At 37.3% G+C, this 27206-nt stretch overlaps 1 protein-coding gene across 1 annotated transcript in view; it reads left to right on the top strand.

Moving 5' to 3' along the window:
• LOC142378896 (zeta-sarcoglycan-like) overlaps nucleotides 1-27206 on the top strand; it is a 352977-nt gene that overhangs the window by 235141 nt on the left and 90630 nt on the right. The window contains exon 4 of the mRNA XM_075463875.1: nucleotides 18964-19051. Coding sequence (XP_075319990.1) covers nucleotides 18964-19051 — 88 coding nt within the window. The remainder of the gene's footprint in view (nucleotides 1-18963; nucleotides 19052-27206) is intronic.

The following is a 27206-nucleotide window of genomic DNA, read 5'->3' as shown; positions in this document are numbered from 1 at the left end:
ATTGTAAAGGATGTAGGTGATTGATTAACAGTGTTGACCTATGAAACTAAAAAACAAACAAAAAAAGAAAAGAAAAGAAACAACAGTTACAGAATTTGTCCCATCAATATCTTGCTTTTCATTTTCAAAGAAGACTGAAAAATATGGGGGTGAGTGAAAGAAGGCGGATGCCATAACTTTATATTTGCTGTTTGTCAGTTTTAGATTTATTACTCCCTCTGTCTCTCATTTCTCGGTGCTTCTCCTCTGGGGACCTGAGCTCGCTGAAACTTCTCCAGCTCTGGAGCTGTAATTTAATAGCAGAGAGTTCTAATGGAACATTAGGCTCTTCCTGTCTTGGCAGACCCTATTCATTTTGACTTTGCAGGACTGTAAACAGTCTGACTTTAATGTAACTAAACAGATGCACACCTATACTGGTCCTAATTCCTGGACTGCTGGGAAACAGTTGCACTCTGGTAAGTGTACAGTGGTGCCTTAAAATTTGTGACACACTTTTCAATATTCCTGCAATAAGCATTACCTAAAATAGTGACAGATTTTTACACTAAAAGTAGATAAAGAACCAATTCTGGAGAAGTTCAAAAAGAGTTTCAATTAATCCACAGTTACAGAAATGAATACAGATGGATGAATCTGTATCTTCCCCATGAAGCTAACCATAAAAAAAGGGTTCAGAAAAGAAACCAGAGTTACTTATTACCACCATCAGGAGAACACTGAACAACAATATCATGCATGGCTGAGGTGTGAGGGAAAAATCTGTTGTAAGATAAATGCTTTGTGGAGAGATGAGACCCAAACACAACTTAGTATAGATTCGGGGCATTATATTTGGCTGAACCGTGGAAGAAGTGTCATAGTTTGTAGAGCTGTGAATCTTGACGGGCCTCTAAAGATGCATTGTGATGCCTCTTAATGAACTGGATTGGATTCTATGATATAAATACACACATCAGCTTTTTCATTAATAAGTACAGAGCAGTCAAATCAGTTTGAATTCCCTTTCATGGAGAGCTTTTTATTTGAAATAGTTCTATTTCAAATAAAAAGCTGCATCTTTTCAATACAAGAGTCTGACCCCCTTCGATGCAGTAAATACTGTATGCAAGTCTCTGAAGCCCACAAATCCCATGTAATGGCTACCCAATAAGCAGTGGTGTAGTGTAGTATGTATGCTGGTTTATGGAGCATACCCACATATGTTTCAGCCATCACAGAGCATACCCACTTCCAAATCTTATCAGCAGACACTCCTATATTTGCACTGCCTATATGCCGCTCACTGTAATGATAAATTATTATACTTTCCCTTGTTTGTTTGATTGATCTTACTTAATCTACTAATAAAACTCGCATCAATATAAACTGAAGGGTTCACAAAATTTGAAATACCAATCAAACTTTCATAGCATATTTTTAAGGAAGACTCATGCTTCTAACTTTCTGGACAGAATAAGATTATTTATTTCTTTATTTGGCTTTCAACTCTGTCTGTCTAGTTTGTAATAACGTATTCCTGAGTGAAAATGTTAAGCTTATGTGATTTTAATTGCATGTCACCAAAGGCTCTTAATAGTGGTTTCTTTGTAGAATAATACATTTTTATTTTGTTTTATTTGTTGTTGCATCAAGGATAAAGAGTGGCATGTTTTTATGTTCAGGGCACTCTGTCTTTATATAATCCTGCCTTGTCAAGGTGATGCCTTTCATGAACAAGAAAAAAAAATCCTATAATTTGAACATAATGTCAAGAGGACATCCAACTGTGAGGCGCGTTTTATTCAATTTAGATGTCACCCTCAATCGATGTGATATGCCATGTAAATAAGAGTGATTCAGGTGCAGCTACGGTAAGGATTATTAGATGTGTGGTGAATCATCATACTTGCATCGGGGAATTTATTTTTTGAAAGACCTTACAACATCATCTATCAAAAGTTAAGGTGTTTAATTCATAACTGATCTAACTGGTTGTATCCTAAAGTCACAGTGAATTGTAATGGTTAATACATGTTCACATCCAGCTTATTTTCTCAACGTTCATGAGAACAATCTGAACTGCATTTTCTTTACAAAAATGAATTATATCTATCTCCTATTGCTCAAAAAAGGCAGCTGCACCAGTCTGCTATTAAAGAACACACTCTCTTTGTGACATCTCCTTGTACAACAAATGTAAAGTGCATTTGATTTAAACAGCAGGCTCTCTGCAGCAAGTGATGTGCTCTACATGAGAATTTCTCCAGCCAACAGGCTGTGAAAACGCTCAGATGATAACAGCTGCGTGCAGACACATGCAGAGCGCTTGTTAGATCAAATATGAAGTCAATGCGGCAACTGGAGGTAAAATTAAACTTAGACTAAGAGGGAAGAACTAAAGATTTCACTAAGTAAGGTTTGCAAAGCTTAGTAGGGTCAAGTCAAAGTGTGAATCATTTGATATGCATTTTTCTACATTTTTGGAGGGCTTTTCTCACCTCTGTGCTGTCAAGTGCTCCTGATCAGGTTAACTTGTGCTTGGTTGTGCCCCTTGTTCAAAGGAGGTTGGATGAGAAAGATTTCTCTTTTCCAAATGCAGCAGCCTCACACAGACTGCATCCAGTTAACTTTTCTTGCTGTCAATCTTTTCTTTTTTCTCTCTCCCTTGAGCTGTGAATTCATAACAGCCTTCATTCTCTGGTACCTTTGCCAGCCCTTCAGACTAGAATATATTATTAAAAATAATGATATTGTTTTTATATTAAGTCCTTTTTCTTTAAAGGTAGACCTTGGGATTACATCATCTTTGTAAATTACCAGTCAAAGGTGAAAGGTTAGTTTTGTGCTGTGGCCTGGAAAGGATGGCTATGTGTGTGTAAGTTTTTCTTCATATTTGTCGGTCCTTATTTTATGGCTAGATGTCTAAATTCCTGCGTGTCTGGTTGGTGGGTGTCTGGCATGTAAGTGTGTGCCAGGTGTGGTCACGACCCATGTAAAAATAGTCTCCATTAACATTTAACAGCATTTTTCAGAATGTCAGAAGAATGAAAGTCACATTGGCCCTTGAGAGGAGATAGGAAACGAGACAAAATGAATAGGAATATTAATCCCTTGTTCTTAAAGATCATCCCATCTCTCCCTCAAGCTGCTGTCTCAGAGGTCACATCATCTAAAAGCCACAACAAATCCTCTCATCACAAAACTTGACTGGGGAAAAAGGGCACATAATGTCGCATCATATTAAATTCAAAAATGTAAAAATAACGCTGTCATTAAAAGGGATATAGCTTGACCTGAACTCCATCACAATACTCTTCCGCCTTCCTTATTAGGCCAAGTAGTGCCTCTGCCTGTGCAACATGTAGGCACAAAACTAAACCCCTTCCACAAAAATGTGCAGCTATACCATCCAAAGAGGAATGCAAAATCATGCACGGTGGAAAAAGATATCACTTTACAATATGCAATCTTGAAGATTCAATAAATATTTTTTTGTATTTTACTAATGATACAGTGTATGATAGATGTAAAACAGTTTTTTTGTTTTGTTTTCTGAGTTCTAAAAAATGAGATACCTTCAGTGTTGGGAATTAGTTTTATCGGCAATTAGGACCTCAATAAAAAATGAAATGAATTTCAAATAAATAATATATAATAAAATGTTGTTAAAGCCACCTCAAGGTTAAAGTTGATCGCTAGCTAAGGGTTGTTTTTCCACAGTGTTAGTTTAGCAACTCACTCTATGGAAAGTATGCTGCTTAAAGCAAAGCTTGGTGATGTCCAAAAACCATGTACCCGGTACCCAACCATCATGAAGCAATAATGATAATAACAATGATATGTATTATTATTAGATGTTCTAAACCATGTGTATCTAAAAGTATAGTGTATATACACCTGAGATGATTGAAGGCAGTCCAGGTTTGCAATCACTTTTCTTTTTTGCTACTTTTGCACAGGGACCTCATTCCCCCAAATTAATAAAATCCTTGTTGATATGTTATTCAAGGCTGTCCTTGAACATCAGTTAATGTTTAAATTGATGTGTCATATATCAAATCGGGTCTATTTGTAAGTGGAGGTGATAGGTTTTACTTTAGCAGGTAGTTTTTTTCACAATCACAGAAACACACACACACACACACACACAAACATGCATGTTGTATTACTCAGTTCTTCACTTACTTATTAAGTTTCCTTCACTTTATGTTTTTCAGCGTATTGCTTTAAGCCAGACTTACAGAAAAAAGGATGGAATTTTTATTATTTCACTTTCATTTAGTACAGCACCCCACACTGATGTCCATGACAATATATGCTGACTTTAATAAACTAATTTTGAAAGAGCAACACCTGTTCTCTCCCATCCTCGTAACTACTCTTGGCTCAAGACAGCATATCTTTTCACATCCATAAATGCTGCTATGCTGGCATAGAACTGTAGTAACCACTGAGAAAGAGGCCATAAGCTGTGTGCCAGCACTCTAGTTAACATTTGATTTAGTGGACTATAGGCTCTCAGGGTCAGTCAAAGTTGGCTGAGTTTCTTCTTGAGTGCTGTTGTATTTTAGACTTTATTACCAAAAGCTAAAGTTAGCTGTATGCTTGTTATCTCCTTCTGAAACATTCATGGTCTCTGTTATCACATGGCAGCTGTGATCTTTGCATAAAGACGCATTGTAAGGCCTTCATTTAAAAAATGAAGAGCTGTATATTGAACTTTGAATACCACTCACATGTGGGTGATCAGGGCAGCAGATAGCTTTACACAGACAAATTCATCTTTTAGCCAACATTTAATTTGAATGGTATCATTAGTGGGGAAATATGGGCTAATACAAGGTAAATGGACAATCAAGAAAGGGGCGGATCCATTGGTGGATGGATAAATGACTGAACTGCCATAAAGAATTGTTCAGTGTAATCACCTTGTTGAATAAAATATCCACAATATTTCCTCTGACATGAGAAGGAGGCCTGCACATGGCATTAATCACAGCATGATGACAGTTTAGTAAGAGGAAGTTAATCTGCTATGATGAAAACTCTTGTCTATACACATTCAAATCTCTTTCTTTCTAACCTCCTAGTTCTATAGATAGATACAGTATAAGGAGGTGGAATTTACCTATAGTTTTTTTTAACACAAACATAGAATGTACTGTCATTACAGGATATCAAAATATGTTAAATGAAATAAAACACAATGCAAAATCACGCTTAAACAAATTTAAGTATGTAGAAATGTCACATAAACAGTTTGAGCAAAATATGTTTCACAAAAAAGAACTTGCCACATGAGGTTGGCCCAGTAGATCGACTGCAATTCTGTATTTTATTTTTAGTTTCACATAGAGGTGGAGAAGCAAGTCCATTTAAAAATTTTAATGCAAACTTTATGTCTTTAACATGGCTTTTGAAATTTAGCGGAGAGTTTAGGATTGCCCCATATACCTTTTTTTGGCTACCAAAAATATTAATAAGCTAACAGATCACTCAACTGTAAGTAAACTAACACATTTAAAAGCTCTACTTTTACTGCTATACTACAATACTTCTCCTTTAGCGGATAAATATCTGCCTTTATACAACCTTGAATTCTATATTTCTTTCGAAATACACTGAGCATTTAAATATCCCAGCACATACTCTGAAGGTATTATGCATTCAGGGTCTGTTACCACGGGAACGGTCACTATCTTCTGTGTGAAATTAATTATAGGTGGACATTTGAATTAATTAACTGGACAGGAGTGTGACATTACACTGCTCTGGCCTTATGACATTCAACACTCACACACATGAATTTAAGGGCGCATGTGCTTGCACCGAGACACACACACAGATTAAATAACCAGTGTGCAGATCATTGGTACAATGTGGATCATCCTTAATTACATATTGCACAGCTCCTCCGCATTTGTGCGTATGTGTGTGTGTGAGAGAGAGAGAGAGAGAGAGAGCGATGATAAAAAAGTTAATACAAGTGGATCAGTTGTATTTTATTCAGATTAATGCAAGAAAAAAAAGATCAAATGATAAGCTGTCACTGCTCAGGCCTAATAGACTGAAACTTGTGAAATCCCAAAAGGCAATATTCAGCAAAACACCTGAATTTTCAGTACACCCCTTTAGTTTTGAAATTGCAGCCTGACTCTGTTAACGTTTGTAGCTTTTACAACACAATTAAACCGTGACCCATCGTCTTCTCCACTACACGTACAGGATAGTCCGCTTTGCACCTTTGACACATTTAACTTCTTAACTTAAATCATTACGTGTGTGAGCATATAAAGATCATAGTTAGGACATTTATTTATTTCATTTAAATACAATCAGCAAAACCTTAATCAAAAATAGGAACTAGAGAATGTTTTAAGCAACATGATTGCTTAAAGACACACTTCGTCCTAACAGAGAAGAAGTGCTTAAAAAAATCTGTGACAAAATGTTAGTTTGAGGACACCCCGCTGACATAACTGTGCATCCACAGGTAAACATGGCAATAGATTTGCCTTTAAGGGAATCCAGTGCTGTACTCAAATGCCAGACAGATACAAATGACTGAAGATCTTCTCTCCCTGAGATGTTGGAGCTTGGCACAGCTCGAGAAAAGAAAACTGAATTATCATACCAAAGCAACAGGAAGCTTTTATGAGCATCAGGCTCTTAAGCTGATATTCAGGAAATTCAGCATCCCGACTGACAATATCCTATGGAAGATTAAACTGAAAACTGGTAGCTTATGTTAGCAATCCTTCCATATGCACCAACACACAGATTTTCTAACTTTTGCTCTGACATCTGAGGCTAGAGAGGCTCTTGATATTAAAATGCAACCCTTCAAAGCCGACAAGGCACATGTTAATATGTGATTGAACCCCACCACATTCCCTTGTGGTTGGTTTAGACATCACATTTAATTATCAATGCCCTAATGGTTCTTCAATGTGCATATGTGTGAATGCAAGAGAAATTGAGTCTGCATGCAGCGTCCAATTCTAAATCTGTCCCATAAGGCTTTTCAGTATGCAAGAGATATAAGACCTTGAAAACAGAGTTATATCTATACAAAAGAGGCTTGAAAAGAGGATTGAATTGATATGTAAAAAAGAATAGCTCAAAATCATATTTCTTAAAGGAGAGTTGTTGAGAATAAAGGTTGCATTTTGTCATGAACAGTGCAAGATGCAAACATATCAGTTAAGAATGACACAAGGCAACCAAAACACTTAAATACCACAATTAAACCACCAGAATATAGACTGAAACCATGAACCAAAAATAACTGGCATAACTGGCACTTCTTATAAGAAGAGAGAAAAGACTTACCAGAGTAAGAGAAACCTGACTGTTGACAGTCCAACAGTCAGCATTTACAAAGAATCGTTGAGTCATCTGATACATATTTATGTATATGTAATCAATATTGTACAGAGATGCCTTGTGAGTTGCCAATTATCATACAATGAAAAACACAGCACCGTTCCCAAAGAGGTATTATAGATGCATAGACAGTAAAGGCTAAAAAGTGAGTAACATATCAGAAGAAAGTAAGATTAAGGTAAAGGAGATCAAAGCAAGATAAAAGAAGAATGTAAATAAGCTCCTCAGTTGCCTGGGTGGATGAAATTTCAAATTCATTTGAAGAAAGGGCACCTAAAGTAGAAATCAATGAAAGGCAACAAAGGAAAATGCGATGACAGAAAAATGAAAAGATGAAAGAAGTGTCACTTTGTATCAGAGAAAGAGACAAATACTAATACACACACACACACACACACTAATGTGTTCCACTAAATCCATCATTTCAGTATCCATCTCTACGTTAATATCTGGAGAACATGTATGGATTGCTGAATGAAGTGGAATATCATATCCCTCCATGATTAGGAAGGTCTAACGTCTTAGGCTCAACTGAGGCAACAGAGATTATTTACATCTGGACAACATTCAACATTTCCTGTTTCTCAGCATGTTTACGTGACAAAAGAAAAGCAAAAGAGATTTTTGTGTTAGTCAGACCAAAACAAGACTTTTAAAATGTATGTTAACATATTAGCTATAGCCTGAACTCATACAAAATCAAATTTTTCACAGCTAAACAAACACACCCAGATAATGAGGTCTGGTGTTGAATAAGTCCTGCATCTATACGCTCAGCTAGACTCAAATGGGCCAAGGTGCTCCACACTTGCTCCAACTTTTATCTTTAGCATTTTTTTTTGTGAAAACAGTAGTGTAAGTCTATATTTATTCAGTCAAATTTCTAATGAAGCGCCTCTCAGTCAAATACCATATTTTTTTTCTTTCTTTTAACTTGAAATCATATCCAAGACACATAACTTTCTAGCCAATTCTCATCCCTCTCGTGTCCCATAAGTCTCTTGAGATCCATCCCATGTCTTCTGTCACTGTCTTAGATACCACTGTTTTTGCTTTTATTCCATATATTTGTTTGTTTGCTTCACTATATACAAATGCAGCCAAAGGACCTGTGTATAATTTTAATCTCTTTCAAATCTTCACACTCAAAACCCTCATCATGGGTGAATGATGTCTGAGTCTGTATCTCACTGGTCTCTTGGTTGCTGTTGTTTGATGACAGAAATTCATTGGGGTCTACCTTTTTCTGCTACATAATGATAAAATATATACTTCACATTCAAGATAATGAATGACCCAGGCGGTTTTATTTGGCTCCATGTCTTGAAATCAGATCCTGTCCTTTTTTTTTAATCTCCATCATCTCTCATCCCTCGCACCAGTCCCCCCTTGTTGCTCTCAGAATCTCCTCTCATCATTGTAAACCATCCCCATGTCCCATTTTAAGCGGTGTTTTGCAATCAAGGGAATTAACTTCATGTCTCTCATGTTCCATCCTTGTAAACCGTTCACAGTAATTATGAAGGTAGCTACTCAACTGGGGATTTCATCACATGGTTGAAAGCTCTGCGGAGAGGCCAACATCAGGAAATCCTTGTCCCAGCAAAGAGACACTAACAAACCGAAAGACATACAAAACTGTGAGAAAATGAGCCAAATGAGCCCAGAGTAGCCTTGATTAAAGCCTCCATTGGGAAACCAAATGCAGGCACAAAGGTTGTCCCTCTAAATGATGTTCAAAATTAAGTATGAAATAAATTGTTTCCCCTATTGTTTGTTGTTATGTAAAGAGTGATACAATTAGTCTGGAATGTGCATGGTTAAAAATGCTTGGCGTTTCGTGAGTTTGGAGGAAAGTAGCTAACTTTCACGCAAAGTGTTTCTGAGCACACAGGACATCAAACTGTATTTCCCTTGTTCTGTTTAACTGGATTAGGTCTTTATTGGAAATAAGAATATGACCATATCTACAATTGTTAAGCCTAAAGGGAATCAGAGCATCCATTTTGAAGCTGCCATCTTTTCCAAATTTACTACTTTGGGGAGGAAGTGAAAAAAAAGGCCCGGCATAATTTATTATGCTATTTTGACCAGGGAATAAAACATGCAAGTAAGATACAAGTGAGGGGGGAGGGGAAGAATAATTAGACTTGATTCATGTCGGTATATTAAGCCACTCAAAATTCCAAACACTGTTTCCGTTGTGCATCAGCAACTGGTAGAAAAAAAATGACATGGGTTCAAAGCCATATCTTTGTCACCAGTGTAATAACCAAATATCTGCAATTGTACTGTTTCTTTGATGTAGCTTTAAACTTCAAGGCAATGGATGAACAGCTACATTTTTGTGTCATATACTTTCCTGCAATAATAACTGATCTAGATTAGCAGTGGAACCTGCAGCCTTTAGCCAGGAGCAGCTAGTAATGTAAGTGTTATTTATTTCTGGTATCTGTAATAGCTACAGTATCTGATCTGTGTTGCTTTGATGGGATGGATTGTCCTGACTTTGTAGAAGTGACAAGGTTAATCAGAAAAGTCTGTATAGCTGTTAAGAAAGAAAAAAGCTTGATACACACACACTAACACACACACTCATACCCATGGGTTCCTCAGCAATGAAAAAGGATCTCTTATAAACCCCTATAGAATTGGTTGGAACAGCAAGGAGAGTACAAGAAGAGAGGGGGGTGCCACAGCATGGTAGGTATAACAAACTGCATCAAGTGGTAAATAGATTTTGAATTACAGTATCATTCCAAAGATTGCTATTTGAAATCCACTTTTCTGTAGCCCTTGCAGCCCAGCCGATAATAACTGTTAAAGCTTCAGTCATGTTAAGAGTGATGAGTAAATAAGTAAAAACGCACTAAACACAAGACAAGAATCTGCTTGGATAGTAGTTGTCTTGAGTTGTTTTTGGATGAAAAGTTCCAGGAGAGTGAAAGTCAGTAAATTGTGTGTGTGCTACAACAGGTCACAGAGGCTAACCACGATCAATAATCTATTAGTTGCAAGACCTGTTCATGTGGGCAGTCATAAATACACTTAAACAAATAACATGCACAAGTACATATACATTTAGAGATGTCCAAGTGAACAAGGTCAAATCACACAAGATGTGCATAAATGACATACGCATATTGTCCAAGACAAAGGCCAGTGTCCTTCCAGATCTTATACACTCACACACAAACTTCTCCAGAGTTAACTTATTCTTCTTCTCAAGTATTTGAACCACGGGGGAGTATTTTACACCAAATGGAGCATTGCAGCTTTATCTGTTATGCTTGGCTCTCCACCTTGGTCTTCTCTACTTATCTTGTCTCTTTTGCTCATCTCAAATATGCCACAGCACACAGGACTTGAGGGAAATTTTGTTTTTATAGAAAAATATGGCTGGGATGTATTTGTCCATGCTGACATCACTGTGTTAAAATGAGGATTACAATTCTGTTTTTTCACACTTCTTACCGAATGACCTATTTGCACATGCAGTGATGTTGAAGTGTTATGACCTTGACTGTGAGCACATGTGCTCTGCAGAACAATGTGTACTACATATTGTCTTCAAAGGAATAAAAAAGACAAGTTGTCCATGATAAAGAGCACAGTCTGGGTTTTATAAGCATTTAACCATTTCATTCCAAAGCTCTCTTTAGATACAGCACATACTCATTCCAAATACAACACATGGACTCTGTTTACACCTCACATTAACATGTTTCCAGGGTTATCTGATCAAAATAAAGATCTAAACCCATTTAGGATGCTTGAGGACAGATTAAGATCAGATCACTCAGCCCACATTCACAGTATTTGAAGAAGCTTTTTGTCCTTAGCACTGGACAAATAACTGTGTGCTCATTTTTAAGATCATTATATGGCGATGGATTCCAAAGCTAAAATGTTATGTGAAAAATCTGATGAATTTAGTGTCAAGTCTTAGGTCCTAGGCTTTGTTTGAAAAACTGAAAATAATTAGGAAGAAACTCCAAGCGATTTATCACAAGACTGAATCAAAAATCTAATGTCATACATCAATGTATTATGTTTCAGAAATCATTCAGATTCAGGGCAGAACAAGACAAATCAAATAATCTGGATGTGGCCACCTCATGTATCAGGCAGCTATGACATCACTGACTCAGGACAAGTACTCGTTAAACATAAAACAAAGTGCATATGTTCTGTATACATTTCTATATTTATTCCTATATGGTTGTGTAAAAGCATTTATAGCAATTATTAATTTACATGTACAAGTTGCTCATTTAACTTAAATCTCAGGAGCCACTTCCACGCATGTGCTGGAGTATGAGCCGGACATATTTTAGAGATGCTCCGGTGCAGTGGCACGTGACAATGCAAATGTCTGCAACATGTGCTCTGGAACTGTTGTGGAGATTTTCCAGCAGTCTCCTTTTTAATATCTATGAGACATCAGTGGAAGAGACGATGTGTGAACGTGTCAGCAAATATGGAGCATTTTTAGGTGGCTGAAAAAGTGAGCATGTGTGTATGCTGCTTCCCATTCCATCCCAGCTATTGTGGATAGAAACATGCAGCACTCATATCAACACAAAAAAAGGAGCCTCCTGTGCTATATTTTCAATGTGCTGTAAAGAAAACACAGCGATTTACACAACGTAATATCTACATCACGTTCTGCTTCTGTGTGCTCTGGACACCCGTCCACTTTGTCCCCAGGAGAGCCCATCTCCTGCAGAGAGCCTCCTGCTGTGAAGTGCTTGTCTGAACAGCAACTGTGGAAAAAGACTGGATCAAATTTCTCACACACTCCTGAACATCTCTGGTGTGAAAATGGCTTACGAGTACTGGTATTTTTTCTTGCTCGGTGTGACAAAGTTTACTGGTCCCTGATGCACTTCTCTGTACATTATGATGAAGAAGCATGAAGTGGATGGCTGACGTGGCAGCTTCAGTTTATGGATCTGTCTCTTAAACAAAACTCTGTGGTTTACCTGGCCTTAATCTCTATCTCTCCTCTTCTTTTTTCCCCCTTTCTCCTCTTATGATTGATGGTTGACTGATTCATCACTCAGCAACCCTTAGGCTTTGAGTTCCCTTCCTACCTCTACCGCTTTCTGTCGCCCTTTGTGTAACACACTTTTCCTTGTCGCTTCTTTTGACTCCAAACACACAGACTCAACCCTTCCAGCTCTCTTTTTCTTTATATGTATACCTGTGATACGCCTTTAAAACACTCTAGTACAAATTTATCTTATTATGTTGTTCTGGCATTAGCACTAACAAAGTGGGTTCTTCAATCCTCCAAAACACTATTAGAACAGCTATTTAAATATTTTTCAGTGTCTTGCTAAATACCTGCATCACAAAGCAACAGATGAATACAAAAACGCTAGGTATGATTGAATAAAAACGTTATAGTTGATCCTTTTAAAACCTTGGCATTGAGCGGGCAGGATCAGGATATTACCTGCAGATACTGTGATGAAATATGGAGAGAGTTTAAGATATATATATCTTGGATAAAAATGGCAGTCATTTGAAATCCATGATGTTGTTTTTGTTTCAGTTGAATTGTTCATTTAAAATTATTCGGAGAAGCTTAAAATTTCCATGCCAAACTCAATTCTAATTTGTGTGAGAGTGTCACCTTTATTGATATGCAATATTTCAGAGAGTTTCAATTTGTTGCCCTTCCTAAAATGTCCAAAAAAAAAAGAGGAAAATCCATGTGACATATGCACTTGCTCCGCTATAAGATGAGGCAGTGCTGTCATTAAATTATATTTCTGACACAGGTTTATGTCACGCCCATGGGGTTTCTCCCCATGTTTTTGGTTTTGGTGTTGGTCATGTCTTGGTTTTGTAGTCCATGTTTAGTTTTTAGTTTTGCCATGTTTTAGTTTCCCTTCATTCAGTTCATTAGTTTCACTCACTCCACCTGTGTTTTTCCCCTCAGCTGCATTCACTCTCCAATCACTCCCAGCCCTCTATTTAGTTTCCAGTCTCCCATGTCACTTGGTCGGATCTTTGCTTGTCTTCCCTATATGTCTACTTACCTGTGCTACCTGCGTTTCCCAAGTTAAGTACCTATTTAGTCTATGCCATGCCAAGTGTTTTTGTTTGTTTTCCACAGTCACGTTTTCTGAATCCGGCTTAGCCGCGCCTTTTGTTTGTACTTTGTTTTTTGTTAAATAAACCAAGTTTTCCTTTTTGAAGTCCGTGTCCTACCTTTCACCATCCTCACCAAACCTGACAGTTTAATTGCAGCATTTCAGGAAGCGACCTGACCTCTTTCAAAATGAGCAATGCTATACACAGAAATAGGCACACACTCATCTGACACGACTTCGCTGCTTCAGTCTCATTCTAGCTGTCACCTTGAGATTTTAATTAAATTAGTTCATCTCAAAATCTGTTGTCTCAGGGCTTGTAAAGGACACTTATCACGTGTTAAATATATGATTAGGCCCTTGACTGCACATAAAGACTCTTAAACATATTAAATCCAACTACCCAGAGAGTACTCTCTCGGGCAACATGGTTTATTTTCAGTTGTTATATGGCTGTGGGGATTGAAAACAACAAATTAGCAGCATACACCAACAAACACATCACTTATTTAACAGTCCTTGCTAATTAGCTAAATTAAAGTTGAAAGTGAAATGGAGGAGCCCCAAAGGCACATCACACACTGTTTGATTGGTATTCTGTTTTAGCCTGCACAGTATACAATGTAGTTGACAATACCAATAAACTGAAACAACTTTTTCTGCCTTTTTCAAATCCTTTACTTGCTAACTCATTCAACACTTTTCTCCGTGGTATTTCCTTAGAAATTTTCACAGACAGAAGCACTGTATTGCACCGATGTATGCTTTCCTAAATTTGATTTTAATCCTTTCTCAAACATCCTCTAGTAGTGATTATTTTCTGTCTTTCTTTGTTTTATGCTTGTCTTCAACTGCTAAATTTTTCATAGAAATGAGGAACTGAAAGATTTTTTTATCAAACTGACAGCTTTAAGTATCTCTTTTTCGGCACATGTCCACAGCCATTTAGACAGTCAGCTGATGAAAAAAGCCAATCACTCAGATACAGTCAGTAGAGTTAAAAGCTGTTATTATGCTGATGGCAATGATGAATTAGGAAAATGTATGCAGCTGTCTGAGTGAGACAGACAGCAGCAGAAAGCAGAAAGTTGTTATTACAGTGATTAACGATTTTTAAAAAGGAAAAAAAAATCAATTGCATCACATGTGACCGTTGACTCTTGGCCAAAATTGTCAGACTTCTGGTCAAACTGTGACACACCCAATGAAACAGGAGAGCTGAGAGCTGTTTTTAGGACCCATCTGTACTGCTGACTTGAGGCTGGAATGATGAGCTACCAGTCTGCAGCGTATTATTACCTGACTAATTACATTGGCTACCTCAGGCTGGAAGCCCTGTGCCAGTATTTATTATCAAAGCGAAATTAAACTATTAACTAAATTAATGGTGCAGTAGTGTATGTTGTGTCAGCTCACTTGAGGGACCATGATGCGTGTGTGCGATTTTTATTATTTGTCAGTGCATTTTGCATGATGATGGTATATTTATGAAAGAAAGCAAACATAAGAGCCACAGGGAAAATGATGGATGGAAAAGACTAATCGTATATGGACTATGTGCACATGTTCTTAAATTTTCATAATTATATTGTACTGCCAAGCACATGGTGCACAAATAATTTTGTGGTTTACACTACTAAATCCTACACAGGGGCAAGGCCAGTGCCTGATTTAGTGATATGCATGGCACACAGGCATAGCAAGAATGCTCTCATTACCAAATCTACGTCTCACGGAGTTGCACCAATATTCTAAAATTGTCAAATTAGTTTTTCAAGCGATTAAACTTTACTTTAGAATTTTGATTAAAAAGGACATTTTCCAAACAAAGAGAAATCTGGATCAGGTTACCACCTTAAACAAAGAAAAAAAAAGATTTATGAATAAAATGTTCTCACAGAACATACCAAACTGTTTCTTTGCAATGATTGTATTAATTACCAAAATCATCATCACAAAAGCTAGGGAAAGTACTTTTGTGGAGAGAAAAGTTCCATTTAATTTTAGAGACATTCTAATGTTGCTCGTGTGGAATAAAATGAAATTTGCCAACAAACACATTGCTATGGTCCCGAAAATAAACAAAGGCTCAGAGGAACCTTAACATGTAAGACCACCATAAAACCATTCAAAAGAAGTTCAATACAAATAAATACTTGACAAACCAAAACCCATAAGGGAGAGGGCATCCCCAGCCAAAACAAACGAAAGTGAGAGCAGTCTGAAAACCAGTGGGCCATCGGATCTGGGCTGCTCCCATGACCTTTAATTCGAAAACTAACCTAAAAGAACCAAAAAGTACATTAAACACACCATGACACAGAGGCATGCGTAACATACATTTTCTGCAAGGACAAACGTATGAGAAAAGTATATTTGTTAGTCTAAAATGTATATTTAGGATATGTCCTTTTCAACCTCTGCCCTGTTTCTTCACGATAGATTTCCTGTTAAAACAAAACTCGTTTTTGTTGAGGCTTTTTTTGTGACGTAGATTTGTGTTGTGTACTCATGACATCCATAATTTAGGGATATCAAAACTGATCAATGCCAGGTGTCTTACTGATGGCTCAAAAGATCCAGCTGACCTTACAGAAACTGAACCCAGACCAGTTTCTTTTCACAGGTCTACAGGCTGTGGGAGGAAACCAGAGCATCTGGGAACATGAATCCCACACAAACTCAGGGCGTTCATGGTTTCAAGTCAAACGCTTATCAGTGTATCACTACGCTGTTGAATTTTTCTACACTGTGACTATGAGCTTTTGATCCTTGTATGGTGGTGTTTTCTTTAAGCGTCAATTAATTTTTTTTAATAGAAGTAAAAACTTAACAAAGGTATTTATGAATAGCAATAGTGGGATTTTAATAATAACAGTAGTGTCTATTGCACATTTTCTAGGTTGTGTGAACAAGTCCTGGACTAAATACACGCTATAGGAGTAGTGTGCATCATCAAATCTATCACTTTGTTTTCCACAGTTATGGTGATGACTGCACAGTTAAAATGATCCATGTGCAGGATGGATTTCTTTTAAGTATTGTGTTCCAGCATGACTGAACACAACAAGTTATTTTAATTTAAAGTGGCAACCAGGAGCTATTTATTTGGAATCTATGATTACTGTTTATAGGCTTAAAATAAACTGGACAACTTTCTCATCAAGATGGACAAGCCATTATTGTTTCCGATAGCACTGTTTGGCTTCAATTAACAATTATATACCAAGTGTTTAATTTGCAACAATTATTTAGAACTCTTATTTCAATGCATTTGCATATTATTGCTTAATCAAATATGACTTTGCATCTATAGTCGTGCTAATAGATGCGAGTCCTGCATTAAGTGAATGGGATCATGCTTGCTCATGCACACTGGCCATTGAGCTGGAAGGATTCGAAGCACATTACATCTGTCATACTTTACAAAGCACCCGTTGCTTTAAACAAAATGGAAAAACAATACAGAAAAGCCTATCACACGCCCCGTTGAAAATGATTAATCCTGCAAACATGCATTAGGAAACAGAAGGGAGAAGGTTTGCACAATAAACTGTGTGGCACACTCATTTGATGTTTGATCATTTTTACACCTGGCTCTCAGTGAGTGAATGGTGTGTGTCTGTGTGTTGGAACACAGCGGCGAGATTGCATGTGAACCTGAACCTGAGCGCTATTTAAGACTTTAGAGGGAGTTTTATGCATCTAGAAATGTTAACGCCCTGTTTGTCTTGCGTCTGTGTTTGTTTTTCTTCCCATATGTGTGTGTGTGTGTGAATATCTATTTTGTTTGTATTTGTATGTGTGTGTACTTGTCCATCACGCTTGGAATGTGCTTGTTTGTGGCCACTGTCCCAGGAGTCTACCGGATGCTCCTAAATAGAGCACAGACAGGTGTGACATATTTGAAATTTTGTCTCCACTTGCATAAGCAGACTGGAAAATATCCATCCATAACAAATAGCTTCACAGAGGAGGAGAGAGGGCAAGTGAAGTGGATGGAGAAGGGGTGGAAAAGGATTTCTCCATTTCAACGGATCAACGACTTTCCAATTTTAACACAATTCTAATTTAGAATTCAGACGGGAATGCGGCAAGATATTAATTTGGGGAAATCAACAGAGAAATTGGGTCACCTGTGAGCCGTTCATTTCATGCAGACAAAACAAATAAGTAATTTAAGAGGAAGAAGGGAGAAGAAGACGAGAAGCATAAAGAGAAAATTATATAAGCTCAAAGCGATGATGAAAAAGAAGAGGAGAAGTGATAACTAGAGTGACATATACAGTCAAAACAAAGAGACAGACTACAGGGAAGGTGGCTGTGAGAGGGACAGACGGAGTGGCTTGTTAAATTGACTTTGGTCCCTAATAAAAATGACAGAGACCGAGTTTGCATTCATTGCAACACATATCCAATGAATGTAAACTAATGTCGGCAGTGTGAGGCTCAATCAGACTTTAAAGAGGAGAGCGGAGGTCAGGGTCACAGTTGCATTTAGCTCATTTAGGTTGAGAATGATTGCCTTTCTGTGATACAGATACACACAAACACACAATTTCACACAAGAAAACACACTCTCAGGCAGAATCCTGTTTTGAATAGATTATGCAAATTGGCCGCAAAGTATGTTGGGTTCACAGAATAAAAGCATGAACTGTGACAGTGACTGTTAAGAAAGTCTTGGTTTTCGAGTTAATGGAGTATTGACTGAATTGACGATAGTATGCAGTTAAAAGAGAAGACAGCAGAGAACTAACTGCACAGTTGTATGAAAAAGTTTGCCTCTGGTTAAATATTTGTGCAGAACCTTATCTCTAAAATGCCTAAAGTTTGAGATAAAACATGTAGATATTTTAAACAAGTTCGGTGGATATTTTTGGTTTGTATAATTTTAGAGTGAAGAAAATGCAAGAACCGTGCAAGGAATTTTGCGATAGCAAATTGTAAGATATGTATGGTTATAGGACTACTTCAGAGACAGATGAAACTACACTATGATTGCCAAAGACCACAGCTGCATCTGCTCTGATATGACCCAACCAAAAGAGTCATCAGGAAAATCCATACAACAAAAATCTGCTCGAGTTCAGTTCATGCAAAACCATGAGAATCTTAAACAATCTTAGCAAGAATTAAAAGACTTCTAGCTGGCTATTAATAACATTTACAAGTTATGATCCTTGCCAAAGGGAGTACTGACCATGCAGGGTTTGCGCCTGGTGCCCTTTCACTTTTTTGTTATTTTGAAACAATAAAATATAAACATTAAGGAAATTGTCATAATGGCATCTATGCTTTTGGGAAACTATGTAATCTTACAGTTGCTTTGTTGTCCCTTTATGGAGCCTGGAGCACATAAATGCATGCGTTGATAGAAAGTACAAGGCAATTTTACAGTCCATTGTTTGTTTGTAACAGTAAAAGTAAACAATTTGTCATTTTGTATTAACATTTCTCCCTTTCCTCCCTTTTTTCTCTCTCTTCATAGGACAGTCCACTGATTCTCCAGTCAGACAGAAACGTGACTGTCAATGCTCGGAATGATCAGGGTCAGCTGACTGGTCAGCTAATTGTCGGTAAGGCACGTGCACCATACAAGGAAATGCCCTCACATACTATGGAAGCAATAGCACTTATATAGTATACTTTTGAAACAACCTCCAAACCAAATCATTTCTGAGACATTTAGATATATGGCTTTCTTTGTACTTAAATTCTTAAATGCATTTCCCCTCTTTATGATTACCAAGCTAAATGCAATCTATTTTCATTAGTGTATCTCAGTGAGGCTGACAGCCCTGTTGTTTTCTTCACTAAATCATGTTTTCCAAGCTCTTATTGGATTACTGAGAGCTCAGTGTCCGACAGAAGACGTCACTGAAAAGACATGTGATGTTTTTTTGGATGAGTTATTTTAGAGGGCTAAATAAACCTTTTAGAATTATGAATGGAATGTTGTTTTTATCATATGTATTCAAATTTGCACATTGGAATTAGTCGTGTAAAATAAGTGAATGCATTGTAAAAAATTCCATACAAAGTATCAGTATTCAGGATTTCCAAGTTATTACTGTGTTATCATTGTTCAGCTGATAAAATAAGAGGTTTCATTTCTTTTTTTTAAAAGATCACGTGATCACAATTAAAGGTTCAAAATATGTCCAGACATATTCACTGAAATAAACTCAAATGGCAATAATTATAGTAATATAGTATTATGATACAAAAAGTACACATATTGTAGCAAATAATCTGTGTAAGTTAAAGTCCAACGTGTTCCTTTGAATCTTTGACATCTTTGGAAATAGAGGTACGGGGGAAATTTAATTTGTTCAGCACCTTTCAACAACAAGGCGATGAAGCAAAGCACATACTGGAGGACAGTATGAATGTTTTCAGAAGTGAAGAAATAGAACGCTCGTCTGACAAGAATGAGTCAACAAATGTTAATGCTGAGCTGTTACCAAGTGAAAAAGGTTATGCTGGAGGGAAGTTTGCTGCTGAAGTTGTTATTAAGAACAAGCCAAAAGAGTGATCAGATGGCAGCACAGATAATGTTGGTGAATAATGAGTCCGGGTTGAAGGTTGAGTCAGTAATTCAATCTCGTCATGATCTGCTGTCTGGGAAGAAAGCAAAGCGATTTGGATGTGTGCACAGGACAGCCCAATGAATGCTTTTATGTATAGAAGGTGAATTCAGAGGATTCTCAAAACACCACTAGACCTCCAGAGCATGTATGAGATACTTTACCCTGTGATGCAGTAGGATTCCAGCAAGATTTGTGAGATCAAATCCATGAATCCATCATGCTGGGCTCCAAGCTTTACATTTGTGACCAAAACAAAAAAGTTAAGACCGATCAAAGTCCTGTACTGTGAACAGATTTTAGGTATGAGTCAACGATGGCTGTTTCCTTTTACACACCAGCTTTCTATTTAATGCGTCATTGAATATTTCTGTGGAGGACTTAGCACATGGTTTTATGCTAAATCATGTGGTTCATCAGATTAGCGAGAGTACCTCTCCCTGTGGTTCCAGTGGGTGGACTGATCAGTCACACTGTTGTGATCAGGATCATCCATATGAAATTTTCTGTGTTGGTGGCTCCCACTTGCAGTAGGTCTGACAAGTTCCCAACAGGGACATCATGACATGGAGACAGCTGAAGCCAGTGAGTTGACATATAGAAAAAGGAAAATGCATTTTCTGTGTCGTTCCTGCTTGATTACAGTATTAATCTATATAGTCTTTTGGAAGTGGTTTAAAGCTCCAAAGATATAGAACCTGAAGTCTGTCAACAGCAGACTTATTTTTGATTGAAGCTTTATTTGAAACGTCATGCTCTGTGACATTAACCTTTTCATTTGAGCAGCTTTAAAATAAGAGTCCTCTGAAATGAATCTTTTCTTCACTTTACTTTTTTACACTATTGTGTTTCAGGTTCTTAGTGCATTTGCATGTTGTTCATCCGATGGCATTTGTTATTCTAATGTAAATTTTGCTCTGATTTTGAAAAAGTGATTCCTCAAAACATATAAGGCTGGAACGATTTTCTTTTGATTAGATAGATCGCCTGTTCTACTGCCATGTTGATACGTATCCCTTAATCTGAAGGTTTTGGTTTCAGAAGGAGGGAGGGAAGGAAGAACTGGGCTATCAAGTTTAAAAATGTACATGTTTTTCCCCAAAAATGAGTTGCTTCAACTCAGTTATATCTGCATTTACTTCAAAATAAATTTAATCAATTATTACTTATATTTCATTATTAATTTCTTATTGTGTGTTATGAGCTCTGACAAGACTCCAGCGTGCAAAAATGATCGAGCACAGATCCCAGGTAGACAGAACAGTTTTCTGACATAAAAGGAATATCTTTCTTGCTTTTCTGGGACAATGAAAGCCTTTGGTTTTGTGAATGGCCTATATTTTTTGGGACAAAATCCTGCCAGAAACGGCCACACTGATATAAAACATCAAAAAACAAACAAAACAAGATCAGGAATGTTTGCAGGTTTTTTTGTATTTTTAAGCCTCTAATGATGTAGTCGGAAAAACACTTGCATGTTTAGGATGCAGAAAGAATGGAGAAATTGATTGAAAAATACACATTAATTGAAATCTTTTGACCAGAATCACAAAATGAGCAACCCATTTGTGGTTTTGTTTTTGCCAACAGAAAAAGCCTTCTTGCATAGACTTTGTACTACAGGTGACATAAATTGTATTTTCTGGTCGAGGGCTCTATCAAAGGTCTTTGAATGCAGAATTCATTTCCTATAGGCTAGCCAGGCACATCTAGAGTCTTTACTCACACACTCACTCTCTGACACTGAACTTTTGAAATCCCTGACAGCTCACCTCCTGCTGTTAAAACTCCCCGAAGCTGCTTCCCTCACCAAGAAAAGTACTTCAATTCTTGTGTGTGTCTGAATGATTGTGTGCCTGCATGCCTATCTTGCATTCAGCAGTATCATTCCGTTCTGAAAGTTGATGGCCAGACCGCTTACAGCTACCAAAGCTTGTTATACTGCAACAGCATGACATAAAGAGTGTGTGACCTGACATGTTTGGTCAGATATATACTTGCATTTAACTGAGCCAAACACTGGCGACAAACATTTGAACTTGTACTCGCCCAGAAAAAGAAACTACTCACAAATTCTTGTTTTCTGTTACACGCTTACGTTGTCACAGACCAGCATAGCTACCACAGCTATGAGTTAAGGTTCCTGAGAGAATGAAGCACGGAAGTGAGAGCTCCGTTAGGTGCAACCAGTAACAAAATAAACACGCTGAAAACCTCAGTGACTGTTATCACACAGGAATGAATGAAACTAAATGAAATGGGACGGGATGTCTCCTTTCGTGTCACGTGTGGGTGGTGGCATGGAAGGAGGACCCAGGTGCAGACACTGACCGTAAGCCAGGAGGCAAAAATGAAACTAAACTATTTATTTTAAACAAAGGCTGGAAATACATAAAACTAAAACATGGAAAACAAAATCAAAACTCTGAATAACTAGAAGACTGACCAAAACAGAAACAAGGAACCGGGCGCAGCACGAGAGAGAGTAACGCTGAGGATCTAAAGAGAGTTTAAATACAGAAGAGGGTGATTGGTACATGAGTACAGCTGAGGATAAGTGAGCACAGGTGAAGGGAGTGGAGCTGATGACTGTACTGAAGAGAGGCTGAGGAAACGAGTGAGGAAGTGACAGAACCCAAACGAATGGAAAGACAAACATCGAAAAACATCAAAACCACACGGATCATGACATTTAGAGGAGATTCATCTGTAAGACATTAGAACTCTCATGTTCCTTTTATCTCTCCCTCTTCCATCTGTGCTGACTCAGAATGAATGCAAACATGTCAAATAAAATCAGATGTTCTCTCTAACCTTCACTATTCTCACAGAAAAACTCTTTGAAAAAGGCAGTTGTTTCTCCTCACCAGACACTTGCCATGTCGGAGGCAGAAAAGTTCCACCTCAGTAAGCCCCTCATTAGTATTCATTAATGAAACTCAACAGAGTAACAACTTTCTTCAGCTTGAACAAGAGACACAGGATCATCATGATAAGTGATACGGAAAGGTGAAAAGTCCACAAACGTGTGAATTAGTGCATTGACACAGAACAGCAGGACACTGGAGCGCTGACACCTTTTAACATCGGATATTAAGATAAATTCTGTTTCGAGCTGCAGGGGAGAACAGAAAGTAAAGTCTGACTCAGAGCTGTGTTAAAGCCACAGGAGAAGAACAGACCACTGTCTGGATAACATCTTAAAGATCAGAAAAGAGACAAATCTAATTAGCATTTAGCATCACTTGCTATGAAAACACCACTAAAATATCAGCTGTAAACAGATCATGGGTCTGATTTGCATCCTTTCGTTCTATACAGTCATGATGAAAATTCCACATATTGGTACAGCTCACACTCTGCCATCGGCTGAATTTTAAGTATATAACAGACGCTGCAGAAAACACTCACAACTTCTTCACCGTCACCTCGTGTCCTACTGAGGGCTCATCTTTGAGAGAAAAGTTCTGAGTGCATGCGTTGGCCTTGGGCCTCTCATCTCAGTTTTATTGCCCTCCTTCTTTCATGCCCTCGTCCCCTCTCTTCCTCTGTGTTGCTGTCAGCTCGTTAAAATGAGTGAGAACCTGTCATCTTTGTCTTCTGAATGGCCGACCATAAAGATGATGAGTGAAGTTGGAGTTTTTAAGCCATACCCTTTCACCCGCCTAGGTGATGATGTTTCAGCATTAAAGGCGGTGAATTGGTATCTAAATGGTTTTCTCCGCCTGAAAACAGTATGCTGTGTAAAAGGAGTGGAGATGTGATTTACTTTGTATTTAATCCGTAAAAGAACCAAGAAAACAAAGAATCAAGAAAAGAACACAATTGTGCTAATGTAGATTATTTGTATAGATTTGTTGCACAGAAACAAATTAGCCCAAAGAGGATGAAAAGACACTGGTATTGGTATTGCCCCCACAAATGTTTGGATTTTAATCACAAACCTTATTTCTCATGGAACTCTCTTGCTTAAATGTCTTTTTAAAAAAATCTTTAAGTCATCTCAAGATTGATTAAATCTTACGCCTTTCTGAATCATGAATTTAGGAGCTTGAATTTAACAGGATTCAAGCTTAACAGATCTTAAATACTTGCCTGTATATTGCTTTCCACTCTTTGATACAGAGCTATATGTTCTGCCACTAACTGCCAGTTATAGGCAGAGCAACAGTGACCTGAAGGGAGCATGAAACGGCAAGCTAAAGCTTCAGTGAAGCTGCGACAATAATCTGCAACAGCTGATGGGTCATGACACTTTTAACCAGCAAACACTCAGCTACAAATAAGAAGATGCTACTATTTTCTGTATGCTTTCAACAATTGATTCAATTTTGGGAAGTGTTTTATTCAAGTTGTCATCTTGTGTTATTGTTGAAGATATTCTATCGTCTATCGTTAGTGTGTGAGCACACAGATGATAAAAGATCATCTGGATAGTGCAACTTCCATCTCTTGCATTGTCAATGCCAGAATGCCTTTAAGTGTGTTAAAAGGAACTGCAATGTTACACAGTCATAGCAGCTTATTATTAAGCTCATTTTTGTGTTGCAAGCCTGAAATTCAAAGTTGGATATATATTAAAATATTAAATAAATATAAAGAGACAAAATAAAAAATATGCTGGGTTCCAATTGTCTGCAATGAAGTGAAAGTCAAAGAAAATGGAACTTTTTTTCGTACCATCTCAACTTACTCCGATTTGAGGTTGTATACTGTTGCAATCTTTTACTCACTTTCCTGTGACCTCATTTTATGTTAAACAATTACATTGTCTGCTGATTTTCTTACCTTCTCCTAAACTCAGGCCAACATTTATCACTTCATTATCTTTACCTCCTTCCAGTAATTATGTTGTCCTTTATCTAGGTAGAATCACCCATCTCATCCCTCTGGCATTTGGCTGATTTAGCTTAAGAAAAAAAAAAAAAGAAAAAGTGTTTTATCACAGAAACGAGATTAAGGGACTGAAACGCAAAGTCCACAAAGAATAGCTATTGTTAACAGTGGCTGCTTTTAAGTGGGACAGATTTTCCAATATAAAGTCAAATTTGTTCATCTGCTGTACTTAAGATTCTTCATTCCTGGGTTTATGGATGTAGAAATGTGAAAATATGGGAGATTTATACATAATTTGTTTTCCTTCACTCACACAAACATGGCGTTGCCGTTGCAGTTAAACAGCTGAATGTCAGCTAAAATTGCTTTCTGATTAGTGTTCGTGTGAGAACTTGCGAAGCCAAATTAAATTTTTTCCATTACACACAGTGTAATTATAAATCTACATTTCTTCAAATCCCCCTCTGAGAAACAAATGATGTACATAACTGTCATATTTAACTGTGATCATATTTTAAGATGATATTAGATCTGGTTTAGCTTAAAGAGAAACACAGCGATACTACGTTGTATGATTCTACATGTCTCTCCCTCATCCAACTGGCAAAGTTCAGACATATCTTCCACATTTTATGTTGCAGCTTGAACATCAAATCAATGGTTATGAGGCACTTAAAAATACATGGAGCTGTGCATTAACAGACTTGAATGCTCTTAGGGGGCCATCGAGGACTCAATAAAGGCATGGATTTGCTGGGATTGTTGTCATTGATCCTTATCATGGCACTTTAATTGCATATAGCTAATTGTCTACATATGGTTTGCCCCATATTATGGCAAATGCTGTTTTTATCACTTGCTCATATGTGTAGGCATACGTTGCTCTAAGGAGGAGATTAAATGGACCCTGCAAAGTCATTCTTCTGCACCAATGAGCTACCGGCATCATGTTGTTTGCTTGTGGTTGGACACTAATAAAATGACAGATGTATGGTAGTATTAGTATGATATCACTCTCCTCCGCCCAGACAGTTCCCCCACAGGCATCGTTAACAAAGTATGTCTTTCAAAGGTTGAGAACTTGTGATTACATTAAGGAAGAGCATTTTTTGCAATTTGATAAAGGTGTTTAATGATAAAATCACTTTCAACTGTTAAACAAGTGTCCGTCACTAGTGTTGATCTAATGATATCTCTCGGACTCTTGATTATATCTCTTTCCGTTGTCTCAATCTGTTCTAATGCAATGACAATAGAAGGTTAAGCCCTTGGACACAAATATGACATAACTGGAAATCTTCAAGCTTTTTTCTTTCTCCAGACATTGTCTAAGTGGCTCTAAGTCAGAGTTCTAGTAATCTGTATGTTAGAGTTTGTGGTGGTGCATTGTTGGATGGCTTTATAACATAAGGCTCACATAGTTCATGCTTTGTCGCTACATCTCATCTGTAATATGTTTCCCTGATAAAGCATATCTTGAATAGGAGATATACAATCCAACGATAAAATTATAATGAAGGTTTTTTAATTAAATATTGAATAAAGCTGTAAATATCAGATATAAACTTCAGAAATATGCAGCTGGGTGACCAAAATAGAGCAGAGTTGCCCATGTGTCTAAAATTACACATAATCTGCCACAAAGTCAGACAGATGATGCAATATTCCTCTGAGCTTATTTCTAAACTCAATATTTATACCCATTTGCATTTTAGATACCAGGGTGGAATGTTCAAGCTCCCCTTTACATTGGCATTCAAATTTTTAAATCACCACGACACTCCTTAAGGCACGATTGCCATGTAATGTTTACTGACATGCTGGCTCTGTTTTCTTTTGGATTTTCAAGAAGTCCAAACAGCAGAATACGTTAACATTTACAAATCTTTTCACTTGCAAGTTTCACACTCAGGGAAAGGTGCCATAAACATTCACGTTCTGTCCTAAGTTTTATGAGACATTTGTGTTGTGTTTAAGAAACAAAAACTAAACATAGAAATAACCTGTTATGTGACCATTACGCTGCCTGTAAGCAAGTACACTAAGATGGCAACCAGATATTTACTGCTGATGTAAAAAGGTCAGTTAATAAAATGTCTCAGTTAAGGCTCACTAAGTCATATTTGAATGCAAGATTATTGTCTTGTGCTGCTTCACTTTGAAGTGACTCAGGATATTAATGTAATTATGTTCACAGAGGCATGCAAGTCACTAAAATAGCCATAAAGATCTGATAACTGAGTCTCAACTTTTCAACAAGGAAATATTTTCTATATTATTGTATGTACTGTATGTGATAATGAAACTT

The sequence above is a fragment of the Odontesthes bonariensis genome, chromosome 4, assembly GCF_027942865.1.
Source record: "Odontesthes bonariensis isolate fOdoBon6 chromosome 4, fOdoBon6.hap1, whole genome shotgun sequence".
Taxonomy (NCBI): domain Eukaryota; kingdom Metazoa; phylum Chordata; class Actinopteri; order Atheriniformes; family Atherinopsidae; genus Odontesthes; species Odontesthes bonariensis.
The sequence above is the reverse complement of the archived record's forward strand: the minus strand, read 5'-3'. Positions and strand labels throughout refer to the sequence as shown.